Here is a 22,867-nt window from a genome sequence, read left to right as displayed (position 1 = left end):
CCAAAACCCTGAATCGTCTCAAAAGGATAAACTCAGCAGAAAGAAAGCCAAGATACAAGCTTGACCAGGCAACTTTTCAATTACTTTCCTTCCTAGGAAATTCACTGTCAGCGCTGTGTGTCTTGTTTTACATAACACAGCAGCAGCTTGTCATGGAGACATCGTGGTGGAGCTCCACAATGATGGAGACAACTCTTCTCCAGTTTTGTGGGATGCCCATTTTTTGATCTTTCTCTTCCTCGGCCTGATGGGACTAAAACTTGAAAGAGGCTTAGAAAGGAGCATATAAAGAAGCCTCTTCAGTCAAATGAATGGGTGTTTACTCAGACAACAGAACAACCTGTACAGTCATTAACAGTGAGATGTTATTTCACTGAAAATAAAAACAAGTTTAAGTCTCTTCTTTCTCTATCAGGGGGTAGCTGTGCCCACAAAAACACCTTTTGTCACTTAAATGCATCAATAAAAAACCACATCCAAATAATGAGAAAGAATAACAGAAGACAAGAATAAGTTAAATTCCTGTGACTATTTTTAAAAACAATTCAGCACTAATAAAAGCTGCAACAAAATGACTATGAAGTACTGTGGAACACTACCATCTTTATTTCAAAGTGCTTTGCCCTGCTCAGATGATGCCACTTTCCCCACTAGCCAGGCTTCCACTCTTTATTAAGTCCAATCAAAACTACAAACAAGATAAAAAGGCAAAAATAAGGTATGAATAATCTCTGATGAAATCAGAAATGAAATTAAGAAGAAATTAATGTGTATGGAACAAAGCCAGCCCTCGGTATATTGATTAAAAGCTAAAGGCTCCTACTGAAAATGTTTTGGGAAGATATTGATGCTCATACATGTGACCAAAGTCAAGCACTGCTCAGAAAGGGCATGTAGCATCACTCCCTCCTCTTGCCAGGTATTGTCCCCCTCTCCAGTCACAATCTCATTTGCTGATTTCAGCTCATCAGCTTTGACTCTCACTTGACCAGAAGCTATCAAGTTAAAGTTAAGTGGGGTCCTACTGCAATTTCTAAACATGATCAAGAACAGTGTCATCACAAGAGTGCAATATTTTCAGGGTCTTTGGAAAATCCTACAAGTTAACATTTAGTGCCTCAAGATATTTTACAGTCAGGATACAGTATTCAACAGAGTATCCAAGAGGCTATTCAGTGTTTTTTTTTTTCCCACACTCTAACCAAAATTTAAACCTCGGGTAGCAAAAGGGAAGCTTTTACAAGGATTCAGGGCACAGCATACAGAGTTAGCTTTCCCAGCAGAAACACAGCTATGACACAACTTAATCCCATTTGTCACATTAGGTAAACCAGCAATTGTTAACACAGAGAAAATTCAATAGCAGGATACTCAATATCTGAATTAAAGTTTATATATATATATAATCTGGAAAGGGAGGGAACAATGAGGTAGAATGTTTTAGGATTTCACAGAATTATTGCCCTAGCTTCAGCTGACCCTATCAGTAGCAAAGCTGAGCATGGAGGAGCAGTCGATACCGGCAGTAATGTAGGCAGTTAGGCCAGCTGGGAAAGGAAAGGGCCCCCCCATCCTCCCCAGGGTGTGTGAATGTGCAGCCAGCGGACATGGCAAGAACTGATGGGATGTTTCTCCAGCACAGGGAGGTGCCAGGAGTAATGTGACCCAGGGAGGACGACGTCAAAGCAGTACATCAAAGTGACCCGTTGGAGCCCAGGTCATGGACAAAGTGGTCAGGACCAGGTCTCAGATTCTTGATTTACCATTTTTCCAGACCACAAATGGATTTTGAACACAAATTGTTACATTAAGTAATAGGCTGATCTCACCAGTTTGACATGTCAGTCATAAGCCGATGACTAGATTAGAAAATAAATAGCTGGAACTAAGACAGGAATTTGTCAGCAGTGGGAGATTGTTAATTAATCCAAGAGTGCCACAGTCACTACTGCATACATACAACTGCAGCAGTTTAACTCACAGCTATAAATACACTAAAATACACTAAAGGTAACATGGAAACATGACTTTTTATTTTACCTTCTCACTCTCTCTCTTAAATGAAGGTCAAAACAACGGCTATATTAACTCTTTGTGCCCTTTCCACACAGTATTTGGGTGCGGGCACCTATAGCTAGTTGACAGCAATAAATCCTAACCCATGCCTTGAGAGTTATTACTAGAAATCAGCAGGAAAAAAAAAAAAACACAAACACAGAACAACAAAACTACCACAGTGTAGATGTTCCCTTCTCTTGCATCAGCACGTTGCTCCATGCTGCATCTTCAGAAAATGACAGGTATCATCAAGGCATTTGGTATGCCCTGGTTCTGCTGAGGCTACTTGCATTACAAGCACTCCATGTACACTCTGTCTGTCCTCTCAGATACTGATTGCATCCAGTAACTTATTCAGTGACACCTTGTCCTTGTCTCACCTGATCAGGTCTCTCTGCAAGATGTTTGCTGCTAATAGTGAGTGCCACCACAAAAGGGCAGAACAGGGTCAGGCAAAATGAGATGGCAGAGCAAGCTGTTTGACTGGCAGCTGTTCTGCTTCCCCACTCCCTTCCTTTTGCAGAGGGAATACGCAGAGAAGTCTGCTGCAAGTGCTCAGCACATCTCTGTCACCACATAACAATGATGATAATTAGCAATAATAATGATAATCTGGGTGTAAAGCTGCTCCAGCAGTTGGTGCTAATGGATGCTGCATCTAATAGCAGCCTTCCTGAAAACTGTGTTGGGCCACCGGGGTTACATTGCTTTTTTTGAGTCTCAGAGAGAAGAGCGAAGCCTGGAAACCTGAAGTCTCAGATGAATGTGCTAGCCACTTGTTGGCCAAAACAGCAACTTGTTAGCATCTGTTAACATGTTGGTCTAGATTCATGAGAGCAAAGGAATTTTAATACCTTCTGGAATTGCCAATACAAAGAGATGATGGGCGTTGTCTACTAAAAGTAATGAAGGAATGCAAGAGAAAGATCAGACCTACCTTTTCTTGCCAGTAGCCACTCCATATGATGCAAACCTATCATTGCTTTTTGCTAAAACACCCTAAGGAGCAGATCTCCATATGTTGTCAGAAGTTCCACTACTAGCAGAATAGCTGATACCCTCACAGGTCACACCAATATTTTTAGCTACATCTGAAATTTCTCCATTGAGATTAAACACAGTTTTAATTTCTCATTTACTCTTCCCGATGCATGTTTATTAATTAATAAAGTAATTTGTTTAATTCTTTAGGAATTACATGCCATGGAAAATGTTCTAAGTTGTCAAAAGCAAGTCATCTATTAGTCCAAGACATTTAAGAAAGACTAATTGATAAATATATCAGAGCACAGACTAATTGGTGAAAAATCCAGAATAATGTATCCTGCCAACACTTTCTTTGAAATAAGGTTCTGAAATTAACTGACAACTTGATTTTTACTTCTTAAAAACAAAACAAAACAAAAAACCCACACTCAAAACAGAAATCTTTGTGGATGGTGTCTATTCAATTTTCTGGTTATGCTTCAAGCCAAGTCTACTTCATTAATCTCATTAAATGAAAATTAAGGAAATGAACCCACTCTGCAAATTAGAATTTATCATTGGGACTCAGAGAGCTGATGTGGAAACTTAAAAGCAACTTAATCACTTGTCTATTTATTACATATATTTTTTAAGGTTACTTTCTGATTACATAAATTAAAAGTAACTTCTCCAAATCTGGAAGAGATCTATTGCACGTACTTCTCCATACAGCAGCTTTTGAAGAGGCTAGTGCCACAGCGTATAGACTGTAGAGAATATACAGGTCAAAATACACAGAATAAAGATGACTGAACATTCGCAATTATGTCTCCAAGCCATGTCCTTAGCCATGAACCCCAGACACTCACAGAAGAATTCTGCTGAAATATGAATATCCCCTCTCCCTTCCCCTCCCTTAATCATTGGTATTGGTTTGTGTGCTACCATGGCAAACAACACAAAATCTATTAAAGTATTTGTAAAACTTTTCTTGACCTCTAGCATTTTGTAAGTGTGATAGTCCAACATCCTCCTGGCCACTGTGGTGTCTAAAGTGCTTACATGCTCCTGTAAGAAGGACCAACTTTCTAAAAGGTGTAACTCCAAGAAAACTAAGTTAACAAGCTCTGTGTTCCACAAGAGACAGATTTTGTCCTCACAACCAGCACGTGTAACAGCGGAGTGATACAACTTAGGACAGACTCAGGAATAAGTGGACGACCTGCAGAGCTTCACAAGTTTCCCTGAGGCTCACTTCCACGCTTCACTTTCCCAAAACTTTAATTTCCTCCTCCCCACGCAAAGCCTGAACGTGGTAGCCCAGCAAGGGCTGCCCAGGCAGCCCAAGAGGGTGCTGCCAGTGACAAGCACGGTTCTGACAGTCCATGGCTCCTCTGAGGTAACAGTAGCTAGTCTCGTTTCTCACAGTATTTCCATAGCTTTTCCAAATTAAAACTTCGCAAAAAATCTACCTAGTGTGGTGTGCCTGCAGAGAAGTGTTTAGGCCACCACCAGCTAATATTGATGCTCTGGTAGAAAAAAAAAAAAAAAAAGAAAGAATTGCAATTCCTCTTCAGATCAATGATATTTACTTGCCTATAAATATGTAGCATGCTTCATACCTTTAAATGACCTTAAGGAATCATTTTCGAGGAACAACAGAAAATCTATTTCCATTAGTTTCCCAGGACTCAGAAGGTATGTATGTATGTGGATCACTTCCATAAATTTGCCTTTTCAGAGTCACTGGGTAACCCAGAATTTATGCAAGTGCAGGTCAGTCAAATAATTCAGTATTTATATGCTATCTTTCAAGCTCCAGAGAACCAGAATAAAATGCTAAAAATAAAATACATGTGTTGTAATTTGCAGAAGATTTAGAGATGGAACTATTCTGACAGTCCAAAATAAAAGGCTTTATGCATAAGAACTCAATGGCTAGGTCTGTATCTAAATCACATATTGATTTAACTCACTGTAGACAGGTTATATAAGTTTTGGAATAATGTATGCTTGATCAATGTGTTTTAGAAATGAATCTCTGTCCAATTTAATCATTTAGGCAAGCGAAGAAGTCACATAAATATCCCTACATTTTACTTTATAGGACAGTAAACCAATTTCTAATCAAATCAGTAAGTAAACAGCATTATTTGTTTCCAAGAAATATCAATATTAAAATACCTTTCAAAGAAAATCTGAAAACAGACTTCAAAAATGATTAAATGCTATATATTAAATGGACACACACTATACTGATACATGTGTATACAAACATGATGATCAGATACAGAAACAAACGCAATATCCCTTTGTAATATCCACAAATAGGGAGTCCTAGGATTCAGAGTCTCAGACAGATAAGAGAGTTGGATGTGGTGGATGTTTTACACTTCTGAAATTCTAACAGCGGTCCTACACGGCACTGTTGCTCTAACACAGCGTAGGAAAAATGCCCCACTACGGAGCAAATGCACTGACCCTAATACAGGAGGGAAGGGTCACACAGCAACAATGAACACCTACACGTGTATATCTCACAGTTTTAAAACAGAGAAAGTTGTTCTCAGGTTAGGGGGAAATTGAGGCACAGAAAGGCAAAATGACTCCCTGAAAGGCACAGTGCAAGCTCAGCTCAGGTAATAAACGCCAAGAACATTTGAGTGCCAAATCTACCAGTGCAAACCTCCTTTCTAAGTTATTGCTCAAATCCCATTGATGCCAGTGGGATTCAAGCTCAAAGACAGACTGACCTGACTTAGAGCTGGGTCAGCTACGACCACACACACAGCTTTCCCCAGAGCTCTTGGTTGCTAGCTAATTTGGGGACAGATCAATGGAGAAGGCAAAAAGCTGACTCAGTGCTGCAGCTTCTCAAGGTGGTCTCAGCAAGAGAAACCAACACTGGTTTATTCATGGTTCATGGTTTATTCCAGCAGCAAGGAAACAACCACTGCTCCTGGCACTGCACTGCCCTCACCCAGCAGAGCCTGACCCTTAGCAGAGACCCGTGGCCAAGTCTACGCTGATACAGCTACCAGTGCATGACAAACTGGGCAAGGCAGATTGCTGCAGCCTCAGGGGTGCCCTGTGAAAGCATACAGCTGAAAAAGGAGGGAAGCCACTTACCGTACAGGACTGCAATGAGCGACACGGGCATGACCAGGATACCCACCAGCATGTCTGCCACTGCCAAGGACATCAGGAAGAAGTTTGTGGCGTTCTGCAATTTCTTCTCCAACGACACAGCCATAATTACCAGTATGTTCCCCCCAATGGTAAGCAGAATGATGACCAAGATCAAGAGGGCTGGCCAGTTCTTCTCTCTCACCGACATCCGAGAGACTTCGCCCTTCTCAGAGGCATTAAGAGGATCAGATGTAGGCAAACTCTGATTCAGAGTCAAATTGCTGCTTAAAGACCAAGCCATCAGACCACCATGCAAACTAAAATCCAGTGTAACAGACACTGTTGTCAAGCTGAGTAATATTCCAGTGCTGCTTAAAGTGCTCATCATCTGGTACTGGTTAATCTGTCTCTTAACTCTGCCTCAGAGATGATCCCTTTTCCAAATTTTGGGTCCAAAGTAGATGCCGAACTTCACAAAACCTGAGCCAGAAAATCATTTGATCTTCCATTGTGAAACAAACCATACAGAAGTTAATGTGAAGCTCTTTCCTTGTATGAAGCGGAAGGTGACCACTGACCAGCAACCTTCAGGGAAAGTAGACTTCGCAATCTCCAGCTGGTTTCCAGGTCCACCATTCTGAAAAGGAAAGAAAAATTGCATCCTTCACTGAAATCACAGTGTACAAAGCACCTTTTTTTATTCCCATGCAAGTGACATTCTTATTCTCTCTCTTTCTGCTGGCTAGGATGTTCTACAGACTGCAAGTAATTTATCTTATGGGTACAGACTATGCCTACAATCATGAGGGAGAGAGGAAGAGAATCACATCAGTGTGCTCTGGCTGGTTAAAAGCTGATTATCACTAATTAAATGTTTTGTGAAACCTGCAAAGGCAAATGTGAAGAGCAAAATATGTTTCAATTGATAGCCACTTCACAGACACTCTGCCACTGTGTAAAATAGTAATTGCCTGAAATTCCAACCAATCCAGACAGCACAGCCAAAGCACTGTGTAAACCATCACCTTAAACGGAAGTGTCTGAATATATTTTGCACATTTTGAGATAAATAACAGGTGTTGTAAAAACACTCAGATATAAGTGATTAACTCTCATAATAATAAAAAACATAGTTTGTGTTTTACTTTGAAATAAATGGTATATAAGACCCAATAAATATCAGGTAACAGCATATGATGCTATGTTGTCAATCTCTCCAAACAAGCAGATAACATAAATGCATGGAAGAAAAAAGACAAACTTTCATAAGAGCTGAGCAGATATTTCTGCTCTTCTTCATTCTTTCCCGTGCTGCTGTGCCAGTCACTGGCAAACAGAGTCCCACCAGCCTGCCCAGCAGGAGTACTGCCCAGCAGGAAAGTACCAGCCACTTTGTCAGGCTGCAGGATAGATTTCCTCAAGTATCTCACGTAATTTATGCTTCTTCACAAATTAGTTGACAGAAAAGGTAAGTCAGTTTATCTCTGCTGAGTGCCTGTGTAATACAGGCCAGTAAGCATCACACTGCTGCCTCTGGAGTTCATTAGCCTCATCCATTGACCTAATTCAGCAAATTAAACATATTCTTAACAGCAGGTAAATACTTTACAGCCACTAACATTGAGGGGATGTATCCCCAGCCCTGGTTAAATCATATCCTCAGGAAAACAATTGTTTTGACTGCTAATACTGTAAAAATGATGAAAAAAGCAGCTTTGCTATTAATTTCCACCACATCAGAAGCAGGATCCTAACAACGGGAAGAACTGTGTAGTGCACAGAATAGGACTAAAAGCACAGAAGAGGAGCTGCTAGGCCAACAAGAAAACATACACTGAATGGAAGAAGATCAGTAAGTAGAATAAAACATGTAATTTCTTTTCTCTCAACTTTTTGTGTAGTCCACAGCAAAAGAGCTATTATATCACTGCTAAATAAATAAACAAAAGCCAGATTTTAGCTCTTGAATACATTATTTTATAGACATGTGAGACAGCAGTTTGCTATTCAGGGATCAAAAGCTAAATGTAATTTATGGGATTACATTAGTTTTTATGTAAAATAAGAAGCGCTTAGAGTCCTATAATAAAATGCTTAACATTCATGGAGGTTTTGGAAACTTACTAATGGGCTTTATGCAGAGAAACGTTTCTTAAATGAGCAGTGTGTACAACGAACCCAGATTTGCTTCTGCATTATAGTTAATTGCTCCCGAAGGGTCTCTAAACCTCATATTTAGGAAGAAGTTTTGCACTATGTGCACAGAAAATAATTTTGCAGCTGCACATGCAGATGAATTAGCAAGTAGTCACTGGACCATTTCTTTTTCGAACTTCTTTAGTCTAAAATATAGTCTCCAGAAAGCTTCAAAATCCTTGAGTATTTTTTTTCAGAACCCAGCTCTCACTTTAAAATTCTGAACAAAATACCCTTTTTTTCCAAATCATCCTTCCGCAGTGAAGGAGTCACTGGCCAGCTTTGTGGCACCTGGGTTTCACTGTGCAGGCCACCCCTAGTAAAATCAGTGGGAATTTCTGGGTCTCCAAAAACTCTCTGGCTCTGTGATTCTTGGGCACTCCCAACCATGTCACACTAGTATTTTGGCAGGACGAGCAGAAAGTTCATGACCAAACTTGATGATATGGTCAGGACAGTGGGACACTGAGCTTTGGTCTCACTTCTTCCTGAGCAAGAAGTTTTGGAGAAGGCAGCACTGTCACAGCTCTCAGTGACAGTCAATGAGCTCGATGCTCCTGGCAAGTGTTAGCGGGGTTTGGCAGAAAAGCATAGGCAGGGAAATGCCTTAACTCTACGTAAGATAAGATTTCTGAATTTAAAATGTCTAATGTTATAGATGCTCAGGGCTGAAGTCTGAATGGTCAGTAGGGTCAGTCTCTCATGTATTTCACAAATGTATTCGCAATAATATTTTCTTCCATTAGCGATGCTACATCACAGCAAGAGTTTCATGTATAGGTAGTAAGGAGTTAAAAATCAGTAGGCAGAATCATCGTTTAGTTATTCATCAGTTATGTTATTAAAAATGTATACTATTTGGCTACTAATGTGTCAAAAGGACGGAGTTCAAAAATTATAGCAGTCACCAAATAGATTTTACTTGAATTAAATTATTCTCAGGAGAAAACCTGTTCCTTATCAGGAAGATCTAAGAAAAGGAGACTTCAAAACTCATTTGCTTGTTCTAAACAAGCAGTTTATCAAATACACACAGAGACAGACCCTCAGTGAAATGCTTTCTATACAAAGTGAGTTCTGCAAATCCAGTACACACTAACTTCTCAGCAAGAAAACTGCTTTTTCTGAAAATTAAGATTTTTCAATAATCCTCCCCCCCACACACACTCCTCTCAGTAATTAAAAATGTACACGTTTTACATGCAAGAATAAAATCATGCTTTGATATTCAGAACGTAAATTTTTGGAATTAGGACTATAATGATAAAAATGAATCTTAGAATCCGAATTTCATCTTTTCTATTAAAATGAATTACGAATTCTTTTAAAAGTTGATCCATTCACCTATTATTTGGAGGGATCCATGACGAGAATCATTACTATTTTTTGTGCCAATACAGAATTAGCAAAATAGGAGAAAATCATGAAGACACCTAAAAAAGCATATTTCCAGGCGCACTTATACTATCTGATGTGCAATACTTGGAATAATCTATACATACGTGGAAGAGGTGTAGAAAAGAAGCAATGACACTAGCAGGAGTTCTGCCTTATCCTATAGTCCCCATATTTCCAGCTGACACGAATGGAAGACTTTGACATGGCTCTGTATGTTACCTTGTCCCCGTCAGTGCTCAGAAATGAGGTGCCAGCCCTTGCTCCCCCTGCCAGCCACCCCTGGGTGCAACCAGGTCATCCCTCCCTGGGAAATGGAGGAAGGAAGAACCATGCTTTCAATGGCAGAAACAAATTCTCGGACCAGAGCAACATCGCCTCTCACTGTGACTTTCCCTAAACTGAGCCATCACCAGATCTAGCACAAAAAGTGTCAGATCTTCATCTCTTACCTTGCCATAAACAGAACGAAAAATATTAAATTGAAAACAGGTGAATTCTAAGTCTTAGCACATTTTTAAGAAAAACCCTCTGCTAGCATCCATATCCTTATCAAGTCTTATCGATCCCCCTTTTTTCTATGTTGCCTTTATTTATTGTTTCATTTTCAGATTTTCTGGCTGCAGAATTATTGTTATTCATTCCAAAATAATATCAAGTTCTCTAGTAGCCAGAATACCCAGAGAGAACATCAGGATAATGAGGGTTTTCAAAAGTGGTATAGATTTTATCCAAGGCTACAATGGTTAAAATAAATAATAAAAAAAAAATCTTTCTCAGCAGCCTTAAATGAAGTATTTTACCTATATTCATTTTAACTAGTGATGTGTAGAAATTTGACTACAGCAATTTTAAAGATTGGGCTCCACCTTCAGAATTAACCACCTTATTGGTTTATTGGTACTATTTTTTTTTAAAGCAAGGATTCTGGCTAGAAATCGAATCATTAACTTTCTTTTTCATTGCACCCCTTGGTCTCCACAAGTTAAAACTTTATGACTAATTCCTTCAGCTACAACCTTCTAAGCACATTACTGTAGTATAAAAATAATACACGTTTTATTCATGAATTCTATATATATTTAAGGAACATCTCCATAATTTTAAAATAAAACCTGCCTAACACAGATTTTTTTAATAGCTAACTTTAAAACACATATGCTAAATTTTGTGGTCAATCATCAATTTCAGTTCAATCTACTACTGACAGTCCTAGGATGATAATTTAAATATTGAGCAAAGCTGAATTCTCATTTATTCTTCTCTTGCATTTTGATAGAGGTGAGTAATGAGTAATTTGGGCAGTTTTTTCTTTCTTTCATTCTTCAAATCCAGTTTAGAATAAACTGAAGCTAAAAAAAAAAAAAGTTTTTGTTTCCCTACTATCAAAAAGACATGAATTATTTAAAATAAGAGTTGGATATGCTGAAGCTTCCAGATACCCCAGAAAGTTAAATCAAAAGGAAACAAACGCTATGGCAGTTCCTAAGTCAGTAGTGGTAGGGCACTGGGGGGGGGGGTTCGCTCACCTTTGGGAGTGTTTACCACTATTACTCTGTCACTAACAGGAAGAAATAGAAAACAAAAATCCAACTTTGTTGGAATAAAAATGATTTTTTTTTTCTTTGAATTAAAAGCATCCATCTTTAGCTGTTTTACCATTCCAAGCTCTTTTTTTTTTTTTTTTCCCCCCCCTGAAGAAAATCAGCTGCCTGCTGGGAAACTCGAGGCGTTCACCAGCCCCCAGCCAACATCGTGCCTTGTCTGGACAGACCATGGAGCTCCTCAGCAACCATATATCATATATACTCAAATTCTCTGGGACTCACAGCTTGATTGTTAACAATACACATTTGAAATCAGGTAGGAAATCAAAGATTTAGCCTAAAAAAAGAACCAGCAGTCTCATGAAGACTCAGAGAGGAGAATAATACATTAATTCATAGGAAGCCTTGTGGTAAAAAACAGAAGTACTTAATGATCAAAAGCCATGACTTTCACCAGTTTTCTCCCCACAAGGAAAAATAAGCATTGTCTAGGGGGTTATCAACAGCAAAAAGACCATGTGTGAGACAAAGAGATTTTTTTTTCTCCTAACACTATAGCAGTATGTAATTCTCTGAGCCTCATTCATGTTTCATTGGTTAAGTAGATGAAAGTCCGCAAATTGTTAAAGATCAAACATGTTTTTAAACTGAAAGTTTTTCTTCAGCCTTAGCGTTGATGGTAGATCTCCATAAGGTTAAAAATAAAACTAAAGTTGATTAAAGTTGATTAAACTGAGCTGCAAGTACTGCAGTTTTTGACAGGAAAACAGCTGCAGGTAGTTCACAGCTATCTGAGACAGACAGTCAACCGGTATAAGTTGTTATAGCTCCATAAAGACCTTTACAAAATGGCAAATAATTTCAAATAATATAGTAGGTTGCACAGTTTAGGTTCAAGAAGGCAGACTTAAGATTTTGTTCTTCACCCTTAATTCCGTATTTCCTACTATTTGCATCGTTACCTATTTTTTTTAAGCAATACTAAATTCATTTTCATTTGAACAGAATTCTGTATGTTAGGCATTTGCAACTAACCTTTCTCCTTTTTGTAGCAGCCCAAAAACTTGTAACTATTTGTGAGAGTGCAGCAAGAAAATCAAAACCTAATGATTATTCTGCAGATACCCACTTCGAAATGAACTGAAGATGAAGTCCAAGGAAGTGCTTATGCCTAATTTTAAGTATTTAAATACTTTCCAGAGCCACTCTTGAACTGGGGACCATATTACTACAAGCACTCCTGATTAACATACGGACTCTCTTTCCAAAGAAGTATATGATACTCCCTTTGCAGTTTTGCAAGAAATTCTGGAATTTTTCCCAGTAGGTTGTGGGGGATAAATCAGTGTAATAAAAAAACAAAACACATTAACAAAACCTTAGGGAAATTTCCTCAAACATAGTTTTTTACCACTGTTTTTTAATCCCAACAGAGAAAATAACTATTCAATTACTTGCAAACTAAAAAAGAATATATATATATATATTTCACAGCAAGAGGAAAATAGATTTTCTTAGATGCAAGTTCAAGTAATTATATTTTTAGGGTCATAATAGTGAATCACTACCATTCTGTCCAAGACCAAATAACATTACCTTCTTTCTCTGTGTGTTTCCTCATACTGAGTCAGGAAGTTATTCGTTACTTTTCAAGACACTTCAAGAAAATACAAGTACACAAAAGACAACTTAATCTACCCTTTGGCAGTAAGACTAGCATCCTTATTTTTTATTTTCCCTTGGTAGAAGAGCACCTGATAGCTCCACGAGAAGATGTAGATACTCTGCCACTCCCTGTGATGATGAGTTTGCTATCTTGGCTCAGACATGAAGAAATATTACAACAGTATAAATCTGAGTCTCACTGCATACTGTCGTAGCTTAATAGAATGACTACACTGTAGTTCCACATTTTCTACATGTAAATATAATATGAAACTCCTTCCCCCCTGCCCCCTTGTTATTATTATTATTTTTTTTTTTTAAATAAATGTCCCCATATGTTGAAATTCACCTTTGTACCAGATGAATATCCCTCAATCTTCTGTGTAGGCATATTATTGGGTGGGATGTTTACCTGCCACTGTGTATGGATTTAACCTTGAATTAAAATTTGGATTTTGCCTCCTTCTTATAGATAAATGACTGAAAGCATTCAATCCCGGCACTGAAAGGTCAACAGTTACTACAAGCATTACGTGTGAACAGCCCCAGACTGTATTTGCTCCATGGCACAGGAAGATTTAAGTCTGCAGAAGCCCCAGGCAGCTCTGGTGGCTGCAGAGACCATCCAACCCCTTCTATCACTACTGTAGTAACATTCTCTGTCCCTTTTTAACTCATATGGACAATGCGGTAAACTTCAAAGATAACATTGGTGAAAAATCTTTGGAGATAGCTTTATTTACCTCCAGCTTTTCAGGGTTGCTGTCATAAAGTACTGTTAAGCTGCTTTCTATGCTGGTTTCACAATAAAATCTTTTCTCTCCTCTTTTAAAAAGCTTTGCATGACAGCTCTTTGCTAACAACATGAAGTCTGGAAATGAGCGTTTTTAATGTGTGACCTGAAATAAATAAAAAATATATATAAATAATAATATTAATAATAAAAAAACAGCACAACAACCCCCCCACATTTTGGCTTTCTGTAGGCAATATGACCAGCTAACCTTTTGCTGTTCTAAAACCAGGCCAATTTAAAAAAGAAAGACCCCACACTTTTAAGCAGTTTTTGCAGCACAGCACTCTATCCCCATGTGTGGTTAAATATATTCATAATTCTAAGCTACCTTACACAAGGCAATCATTACCTGTATGTACGTACATACAGCAATGCACACTTAAATATATACAAGTATATATATTTCTAAAAAAAAGATCATGAAGTGATTTATTTTCAAATGATATTTTTGAGGGAATCTTGTACTCAATAAAAATGAAACTGACAACCTTAAGTTATTGTGTATTTTGCAATAGCGAGCAGCAGTCAATCTGGAAAGGAAGAGCACGAGTATTCACAAGGCCAGACCATGAGTCATGTCATGAACAAACACACACCATTAAATAAAACATGCCCATTTTTAGGAGAATAGTGATGACTCATCTATTACTTAATAAGACCGATTTCTTAATCAAGCAAGAAATCGTTTGATGTTGCATTTATAGCTTTCTTTCACTCCAAATCTTTGTGCTTTCTGAAATCATGCCAGTTTTGTAACACCAGTCATCTAACTACGAAATTGGGATTTATCATGCAATGACCTGAGGCACACTCTGCACCACATGTTGTGCATGATCTAGGGAGAATCTCCCATTTGCTTTTGGACATGAACCTTGGGCTCAGTCAGCTTCAACTGTTGTGCCCGTGTGTGCAGCCTGGCAAGTCAGCGAGACATTGCTGCTCCTCATGGGGCTTCACACGGCTGAAATCACTTCTCCGTTTAACTGATTTTCCCAAAAAGTGCATGAACCTGCAGAACCCTCAAATTCAAAGCTCTGAGAGGTGTTTATTTTAAGTTGTGAGATGTTTAACAGAGGTCTCCTACCTTATTCAGTGGTGCGTTATTAATACTGAACACCCCTCCCTGTTGTCAGTGCTGCCTGCGCTTCTTTAAGAAATCACAGTATCAGATAAGCAAGGCAAAAGATATATATAGCAAATCATGTCCCTAACAAACTGGAAAACTGCTCAGGGCATTGACTATAACAGTGTAATCAAGCGTTTTCATTTATCTGTACAATGTTAGAGAAGGATTTATTGAAAGGTTGATGAGCTACTTGACAGATATGTATCCTGTACATAACAACAACTGAAGTAAGAACATCTATGTAGCAAACGTTGCTATTCATAGCAAAAATAGCCAGAGGATACCTCTTTATGGCTGATGCTGGCAGTGATTCGAACCTAGCTCTCTGCGACATACAGGCCTCTTATCAAAGCTCATGTCTTCCACGAGGTGGGACTCAGAGACAGCTTCCTCTTGTGCCCGTTGCTGGATGTGAACATGCCTCACTCCTCAAACACTGACTGGAGCCTGGGTCTCATTTCAAACATGTTAATTATAACTGAGGTTCATATTCACCCTTAAAGAAGCAGATGGAAAATAAAAGCTAGCTCTGGTTCCACTACTGCACATTATTTATTTATTTATTTTAAAGTCCTATGGAGATGTTCTGCTGCCTTCCCCAGCAGAGAAGGCCCATGATCTGTCAGATGTATTTTTCCTTTTATTCAGGTTTTATGGGCTCTCATATGGCTATTTAAAATACAAGGAATACGTTAGGTCCTAGGAATGTTAGAGGAAAAACACTGATAAAAAGTTAAATAATTCCTCAAAAAAAACACACCACAAAACACAAGAGAACAGAAACAAGCAACCACACACACAAAACAGAAAACCACCCAAAGAACACTGTAAAAATACAACTTTTTTTTTCCTTTTTAGAGTTTTTTTTTCTTTTTTTTTTTTTTCCTGGCGAACTGATCCATATGGACCTGAAAGGCGATGACAAAGTACAACTTCAGAAAACTTCAGAAAGATGGCACTTTTCTGATCTAAATATACCACAGGCACGTATTTTGGTAAACAAGTACTAACGAGAAACCCTAAAGTAGGTAGAAAGGATAACTCTTAATGACACACATAAAAAAAAAAGGCAAAGAACAACAAATATCAGACAGAAACAGCTAAAAGAATTGGTCTGAGTGATGCCTTCACTTAAAGATAGAAAACGATCCATGCAATTATAAACCTCTTAGGTTGACCTGAACAGATCAGATTCAGAACAGAACAGATTCAAAAGGAAAATTAAAGACAAGAAGATACACGGAAAGTGCTATAAAATGCAATATGAGTCTCCCAGATGTACTCTGTAATGGTCTGACATGATATCTTGGGATTTGGTTTGTTTGTTCTTTAATATCCTGTTTTCGAGGGAAAAAAAAAAAAGAAAAAAGAAAAGAAAAAAATGCATCAGATCTAATTTACATGGACTTCATTAAACCATTTGATACGGTGTCATCAGGGAAATCACTAGGTAAACTCCAGAGAAAAAGGCTAACATCACGATTCTGAAACTGCCATAGAGGTGAAAATGGATTAGGTTGAAAAACTAAACTCTTACTTGGAAGCAAGTCGCTTGCTGAGATTGGCAAGGCTTGATCTTGATAGTCATTTCATTTTGATTTTTTTGTTTTGTTTTGTTTTTTTAAACGAGAACAGAACGAAGCATTTACTTTGGGAATGAAATGTTCCAATGATTCAAAACCGGGAAGTATCATTCACATTGGGCTGGAACATCACACATGAGAGGCTGGGTAACTTGAGGACTGAACCAATCACATAACTAACAATGAAATGTGATAATACAAACAATAACAGAATTTGGATATAAACTAGGATTTTATGAGTAGGAAACAAAGAGAAGAGTTACTTCGGTCTCTGAGCCACAAGTCAGTGCAAAAGGGACACGGAAGAGAAAAATATAATCTGATATATACACGCCAAGAGAGAGATTTCTTGTAAGGATAAGGCAGAATTAATGCCATTGGCACAAGTCACTGTTAAGTCATAATACTCTCATTTTTATTGCCTAATCCTCTATTTTCAAGAAAGATGATTCAAACAGGAACAACGCTAATAGAATAGCCTTCAGCAGTGAATGTTCATGGGCAGGAGCATCCTGCCTGTTAACCAGCTCCAGACAGCAGGACATGGATGGGTCGCACCATCCATGTTTTGGGCGTACTTGGCAAGGTTTTGGTAGCAGGAGGGGCTACAGGGGCGGCCTTGTGAGCAGAGCCAAGCAGCTGCCCCGTGTCAGATCAGAGCCACTCTCAGCCAGCTCCAAAAGGGACCCACCGCTGGCCAAAGCCAATCCATGAGTGATGTTGATTGTGGCTCTGGGAGAGCAGATTTAAGGAAGAGAAAAAACTGCCATGCAACAGCAGCTGGGAGAGAGAACCAGCCCTGCAGACACCAAGCTCAGAGGCTGGGCAAAGGGAGTGTGGTTGGGCTGAACTCTTACATGGGTAGAGCTAGACAAAAGAGTAATCTTAGGTGAAAGACTAAAAGGCTCAGCTTGTTTAACCTGGCCAAGTAGTGTACGAGGAGACAACACATGGCGCCTGCAGCGAAGTGGGACTGACCATCACCACTGTTCTGTGTCTCCATTGTGTTTCTTTCTGTAGGCTCCACTGAGGCAGGATCACAGCCACAAAGCTCGCTTTGAAGAAAAGCGACTTTACTGGTACAAGCAAGGTTGTAATATCTCAGCAATGCCTCTCATAATACTTCTGAATTCCAAGTATTCTTCCTGCCTTTCCTGGTAAGTTCTGTGCTTGCACTAAAGTACATTATCTTCTTCAGCTACATCAATCATCTAAATGACAGCACCTAAATGATTAGTTCAAATTGGTGTAGCAATTTGCTTTCACCCTCTCTTCCTCACACCTACACCGTTAAACCTCTTGCCCTGGTGCTGTCCACCAGCATTTGTGCCTCTCTGCCCCCACCTGCCGCACCATAGGGTGATAGCTAGGGTTGTCCCCCTGGGCTGTCCCCTGCAGCCCTGCTCTCCTACTGGCACTTAACCCGACTAGCCCCATGGAGGCCAACCCACAGATACAGCCCAAAGAGGCCATCAGCTCTTCTCACTCAGACCAGCTTTCCTCTCCAAATCCAAGATCCCAAACCCCACGTTTCACACATTTTACATTCTCCCTTCTTCTTTTTCTCTCTGATCAGGTACATCCTGACACATGTTTGCGGTTGTCTTGTAAGCCTGCATTCCTTTGTCAACACTGAATAGAGTCAATGTAATACTTTTTCATTATTATGATTTCTTTTAACAGCATGGCTTTTTGATTAAATCCCATTTGCTAGACTTTTAAAAATTTTATTAGTTTGATTTTTTAAACAGTACCTTTTTAGTTGCTTATTTTCCAGGTTCTTTCAGTTGAGGGAAAGAAAAAGTGGACAGAAATTGAAATGTTTGATCAGGTTTATGTTTACTAATACAAGAAAAAAAATCCAACTATTAAAAATCTTAAATGGCTTTTTTTCCCCCATATTGTGCTGGGCAAAAAACACTCCTGCATTTACTACATTTGCTACTGATTTGCTTAATACAATGGTATAAAATTAAGCTTTTTCCTATTTTGCTTATTGTTATCTAACTTCAGTTAATGTCCTACTATTTCATACTCGTAACTCACTTGTAATTATACTTAGACTGATGTAGCAACTCCATTAGCAACTGTAGTTTTTTTTCCCCCCTTAATTCCCTTTCATCTTTTTAAGAAATGTTAACATCAAGTGTTTTTCTGTACATTCTCCTGCTCTAAAAGCAAACAACCAACTACTTTCTATGCTGACTGATTCCTGCCATGAGTGGCCACTTTAATCTGTATGCCTTATTTCCTAATAACAGCTAAGTTTTTCCTTGTGCTACTGCTCACGGTCTAAGTCAGGGACAGATTCTGAGCTCTTACACTGAAGTGAATCACAAATATTTTCAATTAGACAAGAAGGCCCAATCAACTCTCGTGTCAGATCGACTTCAGTATAGTCACTCTTGACTTGTACTAGAAAATAGGCCAATTGCGTTGAAACATCTTCAATGAGATTAGAAGCAGGCTCTTTATTTAGGGAAATCATTTAATTTTTAAAGCATTTGACAATTTTAATAGACATCATCTATGAATGAGTCAGGGTGTGTAATATGCCTGAAGCTAGAAGAAAAAGGCTCATTAACTTTGAGAAAATAGACAGATGGGCACATTGGGGTAGAGCTCTGACAGCTCCTGAATTATGTAAGAAGTGAAGAGCGAGGAGTCGGATGCCACGTGCATGTGTGCAGGAGTCATTTCCATGGGAGCAAATTGCAGTGACACAAACAGTCATTTATGACATCAGTAAATGAGTCAGGAAAAATGAAGGGAAGAAGACAAAACATAATGGAAAATACTTCAGATTCCAGCATGACGTGAAAGGCAAAGGAGGTCTATAATGGTACAATTTGGATTAACCTGGTTCTCTTTATGCGCATAAGTATGAAACAAGGATTTTGTATGGTTCGTATTCTATCACGAATATGGTGCATAAAGCATTCTCGAACTGCAGCAAAGAAAGCAGTCCTAAAGTGTCTGGAGCTGCAAATGGCTAACAAACGCTTGGCTGCCTTTAACAAAGTGGTTAGGACTGGAGCAAAGAAAATGAAAATAGGAGGGAAGATGTGGATAACACCAGGAACACAGCAACTGAGAAAATGGGAAGGTTAAAGACTGACTCTCTAAGTGTAATATGAAGACAACCTTTGACCTCAATGACAGTCTGTGGAGAAAAAAAAAAAAAGAGTATTTAGAAGTGAAGGGAAAGAGGTAATTAGAAGTGATATCATTCGAACAGCATTCAAAGCAGCCATTTTCTTTTTTAATAGAATATTTTTTCTATGTTTACCTAACATTTAGGTGAAATTTGACAGGTACATCAGCACTGTTTTCCAGTCAGTCTGTGAACGACTGCTGTACTTTGGCCAGTGAATAATACTGAAAACCAAAGGCAGACATCACTGTGTAAGTGACTGATGCAGGGAGACCAATCTCTCCTTACACAGGCTGTGCTAACCTAAGTATCTGAGGGAGGTGGTCAAATGCATTTTAATAAACTTGACTGAAGAAAAATAATGAAACTATCAAAACAATTGATATATGAATCAAGTAGTGTCAGCATTTTAATCTCTAGAACAAAGGCAACTGAACTCTAATGGAGTTGATTTTCTCTTGAAAGTGATTACTAAATTGCTTTCACTTTGTCAGCAAGGTAATATCTATGTGAACAGCTCAGAGTTAAGGAAGTAACAAACCGTCAATTGTCAAGTGGGGAAAAACATTTTTTTCCCCTGGGTAAAGCACATTTGAAAAAGAAACAATTCTAGCAGAAGCCAGGATACTCTGGTAAAAGCAAGTCCTTCACAAGAAGGAAATCCTCCAGCAGGAACAACACGGCCAGTCCATCACTCCATCACAGTGCGCTGCAGTTAGAAACTGCAGGGATGGAAGAGGCAACCAGCAGTCATTAAACATACTGGGCAGAAGAATCAGTTTACAGTTCCTGAGCAAAACAGATTTTGAACCTTGCCGCAGTCTTAGTGCGTCATGTACAGCTGTGAGAGCTGTTGAGATGCAAAATGTTAGAAACCAGACACCTCTAAAACACTGGAAAAAGTGACCTAAGCACAGCTGATGCAACCCAGTTAGTCTTCTTGCAGCAGTTTGTCTCTATATTTTTCAATTGATTGATATAATGTTGAACACAAAGAAGATCCAATCTGAGTCAGTGGCAAGTACAAAGTAAGGCACATCATGTTAAGTTCCAATTCATTACCAGCCAAGTTGTATCAATTTATGTCTTCTGAGGACCAAGGGATCATGTAAGACTACTATGGTATACATTAACCTAAGGCACAGTAACTTCACCAAATGTGGGGTCCGAGCCCCAAAAAAACAGAAGGCATCTCTGCCCTGGGCACAGAAAAGGAAAAGCTCAGAAAGAAGATATAATCTTTTTTTTTTACTTCTCCAGCAAAGCTGTGTGGGAGGAAAGACATTGTTCAAGAAAGGAACTGAGAAAGCAGAAAAAAAACAACCCAACAACCAAAACCTAGAGATTGTAACTTCATTGAGGATTCAGAAGGCATAACGGCACCAAGCAAATTTTTCATATTTGAGGTTTCTATAGCATTAAATTCATTTAGAGAACTGAAAGGCATAATACTTTTTACTTTCTAGATAAGAGCATTATTGTAATCATTCTAGTGTAAAAGGGCCTTATTCTGCCAAAAATATCAACAACATGCTGCAGTGCAGAAACCCTCAAACACTACAAGACCTAGCTCTGAATCAGACCAGCTGATTCATTCAGAAACAAGGATACTGCAGTTTTCCCCTTGATCCTACTCAGCATGCTGTTACAGCCCTCTGAGAACAAAGATAGTTCTGCTACTTGTATGACAAATGAAATAAAACCTCTTCTTTCAACAGCTTACAGAAAGGGGCACTTCTCACTGAGTTCCAGTTGAGCTGTGAGGTTTCAGTGACAACACCTAGGAGTATGATTGGGAGGGCAGGGTGGAGAAGCTGGGAGAACAGGGCTTAGTTCTTGAGAACTAGAGATATTTTGGTAGCTTGCTCATTACAATAACATACATATTTAAAACATAACTAGAAAAACAAGACCCAAGAAAAGCAAGAGTTTACATCAAAGTCCAATACTTCACACAGCTCACTCCCAGGAGAGAAACAGAAATAGACTAAATGGCACCAAACAGGTCTGAATATTAATATATAAAAATATAGAGTAAGCTGTTTTACAGGATCAACTGAAATATAGCACAAAGCTGGAATTTCAATCTTAAGGTTGTTTTGTTAAATAACATTATAAAGAATTCTGACAAACATTAAAATACAGTACTTGCTCCCACTTACTACTACTTAATATCAAGTGAATTCTTTTTATTTCATTTCTTTTGAACCACAAAAGAAAAGTCCAGATATGAGAGGCAATAACTGTGAATTACTCAGATTCCTGCTTTCACTTCACTTTGGGAAACATGAAACTAGACTAGTGTTGCCAAGTGTCACAGGTTTTCCTCTCAAGCCTTTTAACAACTTGCGTCTTGGGTTTTAAATCTCAGCCCTCCAAGTCAGTAGGCTTCTAACCCTCACAACTGAAGACAAAAGATAAAAAGTACGTCTCCTAAACACATGAAAAACAGAAAGCAATATGTATATATATGTGGGTATGTATATATATATATATTTAGGATGTAATACCTTCTGAATTTTCTGATCTTAGACACTTGAATTCTGGTTTTAAAAAGCTGTTATGGACAGTGACCGTGCACTCAAAAGCCTTGACAAGAGATTCTTGAACTCCCAACATCCAGAACAGTTGAAATTTAAGGAGAGGATTCAAGCCTTATGTTTGATATCAGCCTTTTGCCACAATATTTTTTGCAGATGTCCCCAGAATAATACGTTGTATTCCTAAAAGCTAGCATTTATGTTTGCAAGATTCTACCACACTTCTCTTTCTCAAAACAAACCCACTCTCCAAATCACGTCTCAGCTCTGCAAAATCTAAGCCAGGCAACAGAGAACAAGGACCTTACACTGCTGTACAATGAGTTGTGAGCTTGCCTTTCTACCTCATGCCTTTCCAGCACAGTGAAATGGGACCTAGATCTGAATTCTACACTCTGGTTAAACCACAACTGGGGCAACATCTGGATATTTAGGCAAAATCATTTATAGCACCTATCTGTAATTACTGCAGGGATGCACTTTGCAGCTGGGGCAAGTCAGTCTCTGTGATGAAGCAAATAAGGGAATTTTTTTTCCTTTAACACTACAGACTAGCTCAGGCAGGTAACAAACAAGTTTTTAAGATTGCAAGATGGTGACTAACCGTGTTTGGACAGACAGGAACATTCATTGCATCGTCTACAGCTGGCCTGCAAGCAGGGCATTCCACAGCAGAAGGGGACCTCCTGACCTGAAAGAGCTGCTAGTGCCA

General features: G+C 38.8%; 1 protein-coding gene and 1 long non-coding RNA gene across 8 annotated transcripts in view; one reads left to right on the top strand and one right to left on the bottom strand.

Annotated features, from left to right (window-relative positions):
* Nucleotides 1-22,867, bottom strand: part of HTR2C (5-hydroxytryptamine receptor 2C) — a 282,289-nt gene that overhangs the window by 32,980 nt on the left and 226,442 nt on the right. For all 7 annotated transcript variants that reach the window (XM_048080682.2, XM_048080671.2, XM_013183337.3 and 4 more), the window contains one exon: nt 6,154-6,790. In XM_048080682.2, coding sequence (XP_047936639.1) covers nt 6,154-6,541 — 388 coding nt within the window. In that variant the 5' untranslated portion in view covers nt 6,542-6,790. The remainder of the gene's footprint in view (nt 1-6,153; nt 6,791-22,867) is intronic.
* On the top strand, nt 7,795-13,555 carry LOC136791889 (uncharacterized). The gene is made up of 3 exons (XR_010834899.1): nt 7,795-8,005; nt 11,445-11,607; nt 13,429-13,555. It is a non-coding gene; the product is annotated as an uncharacterized lncRNA (long non-coding RNA).

Source organism: Anser cygnoides, chromosome 13 (genome assembly GCF_040182565.1).
Source record: "Anser cygnoides isolate HZ-2024a breed goose chromosome 13, Taihu_goose_T2T_genome, whole genome shotgun sequence".
In the NCBI taxonomy this organism is placed as follows: Eukaryota; Metazoa; Chordata; class Aves; order Anseriformes; family Anatidae; genus Anser; species Anser cygnoides.
This window is presented reverse-complemented; position numbering and strand designations above follow the sequence as displayed.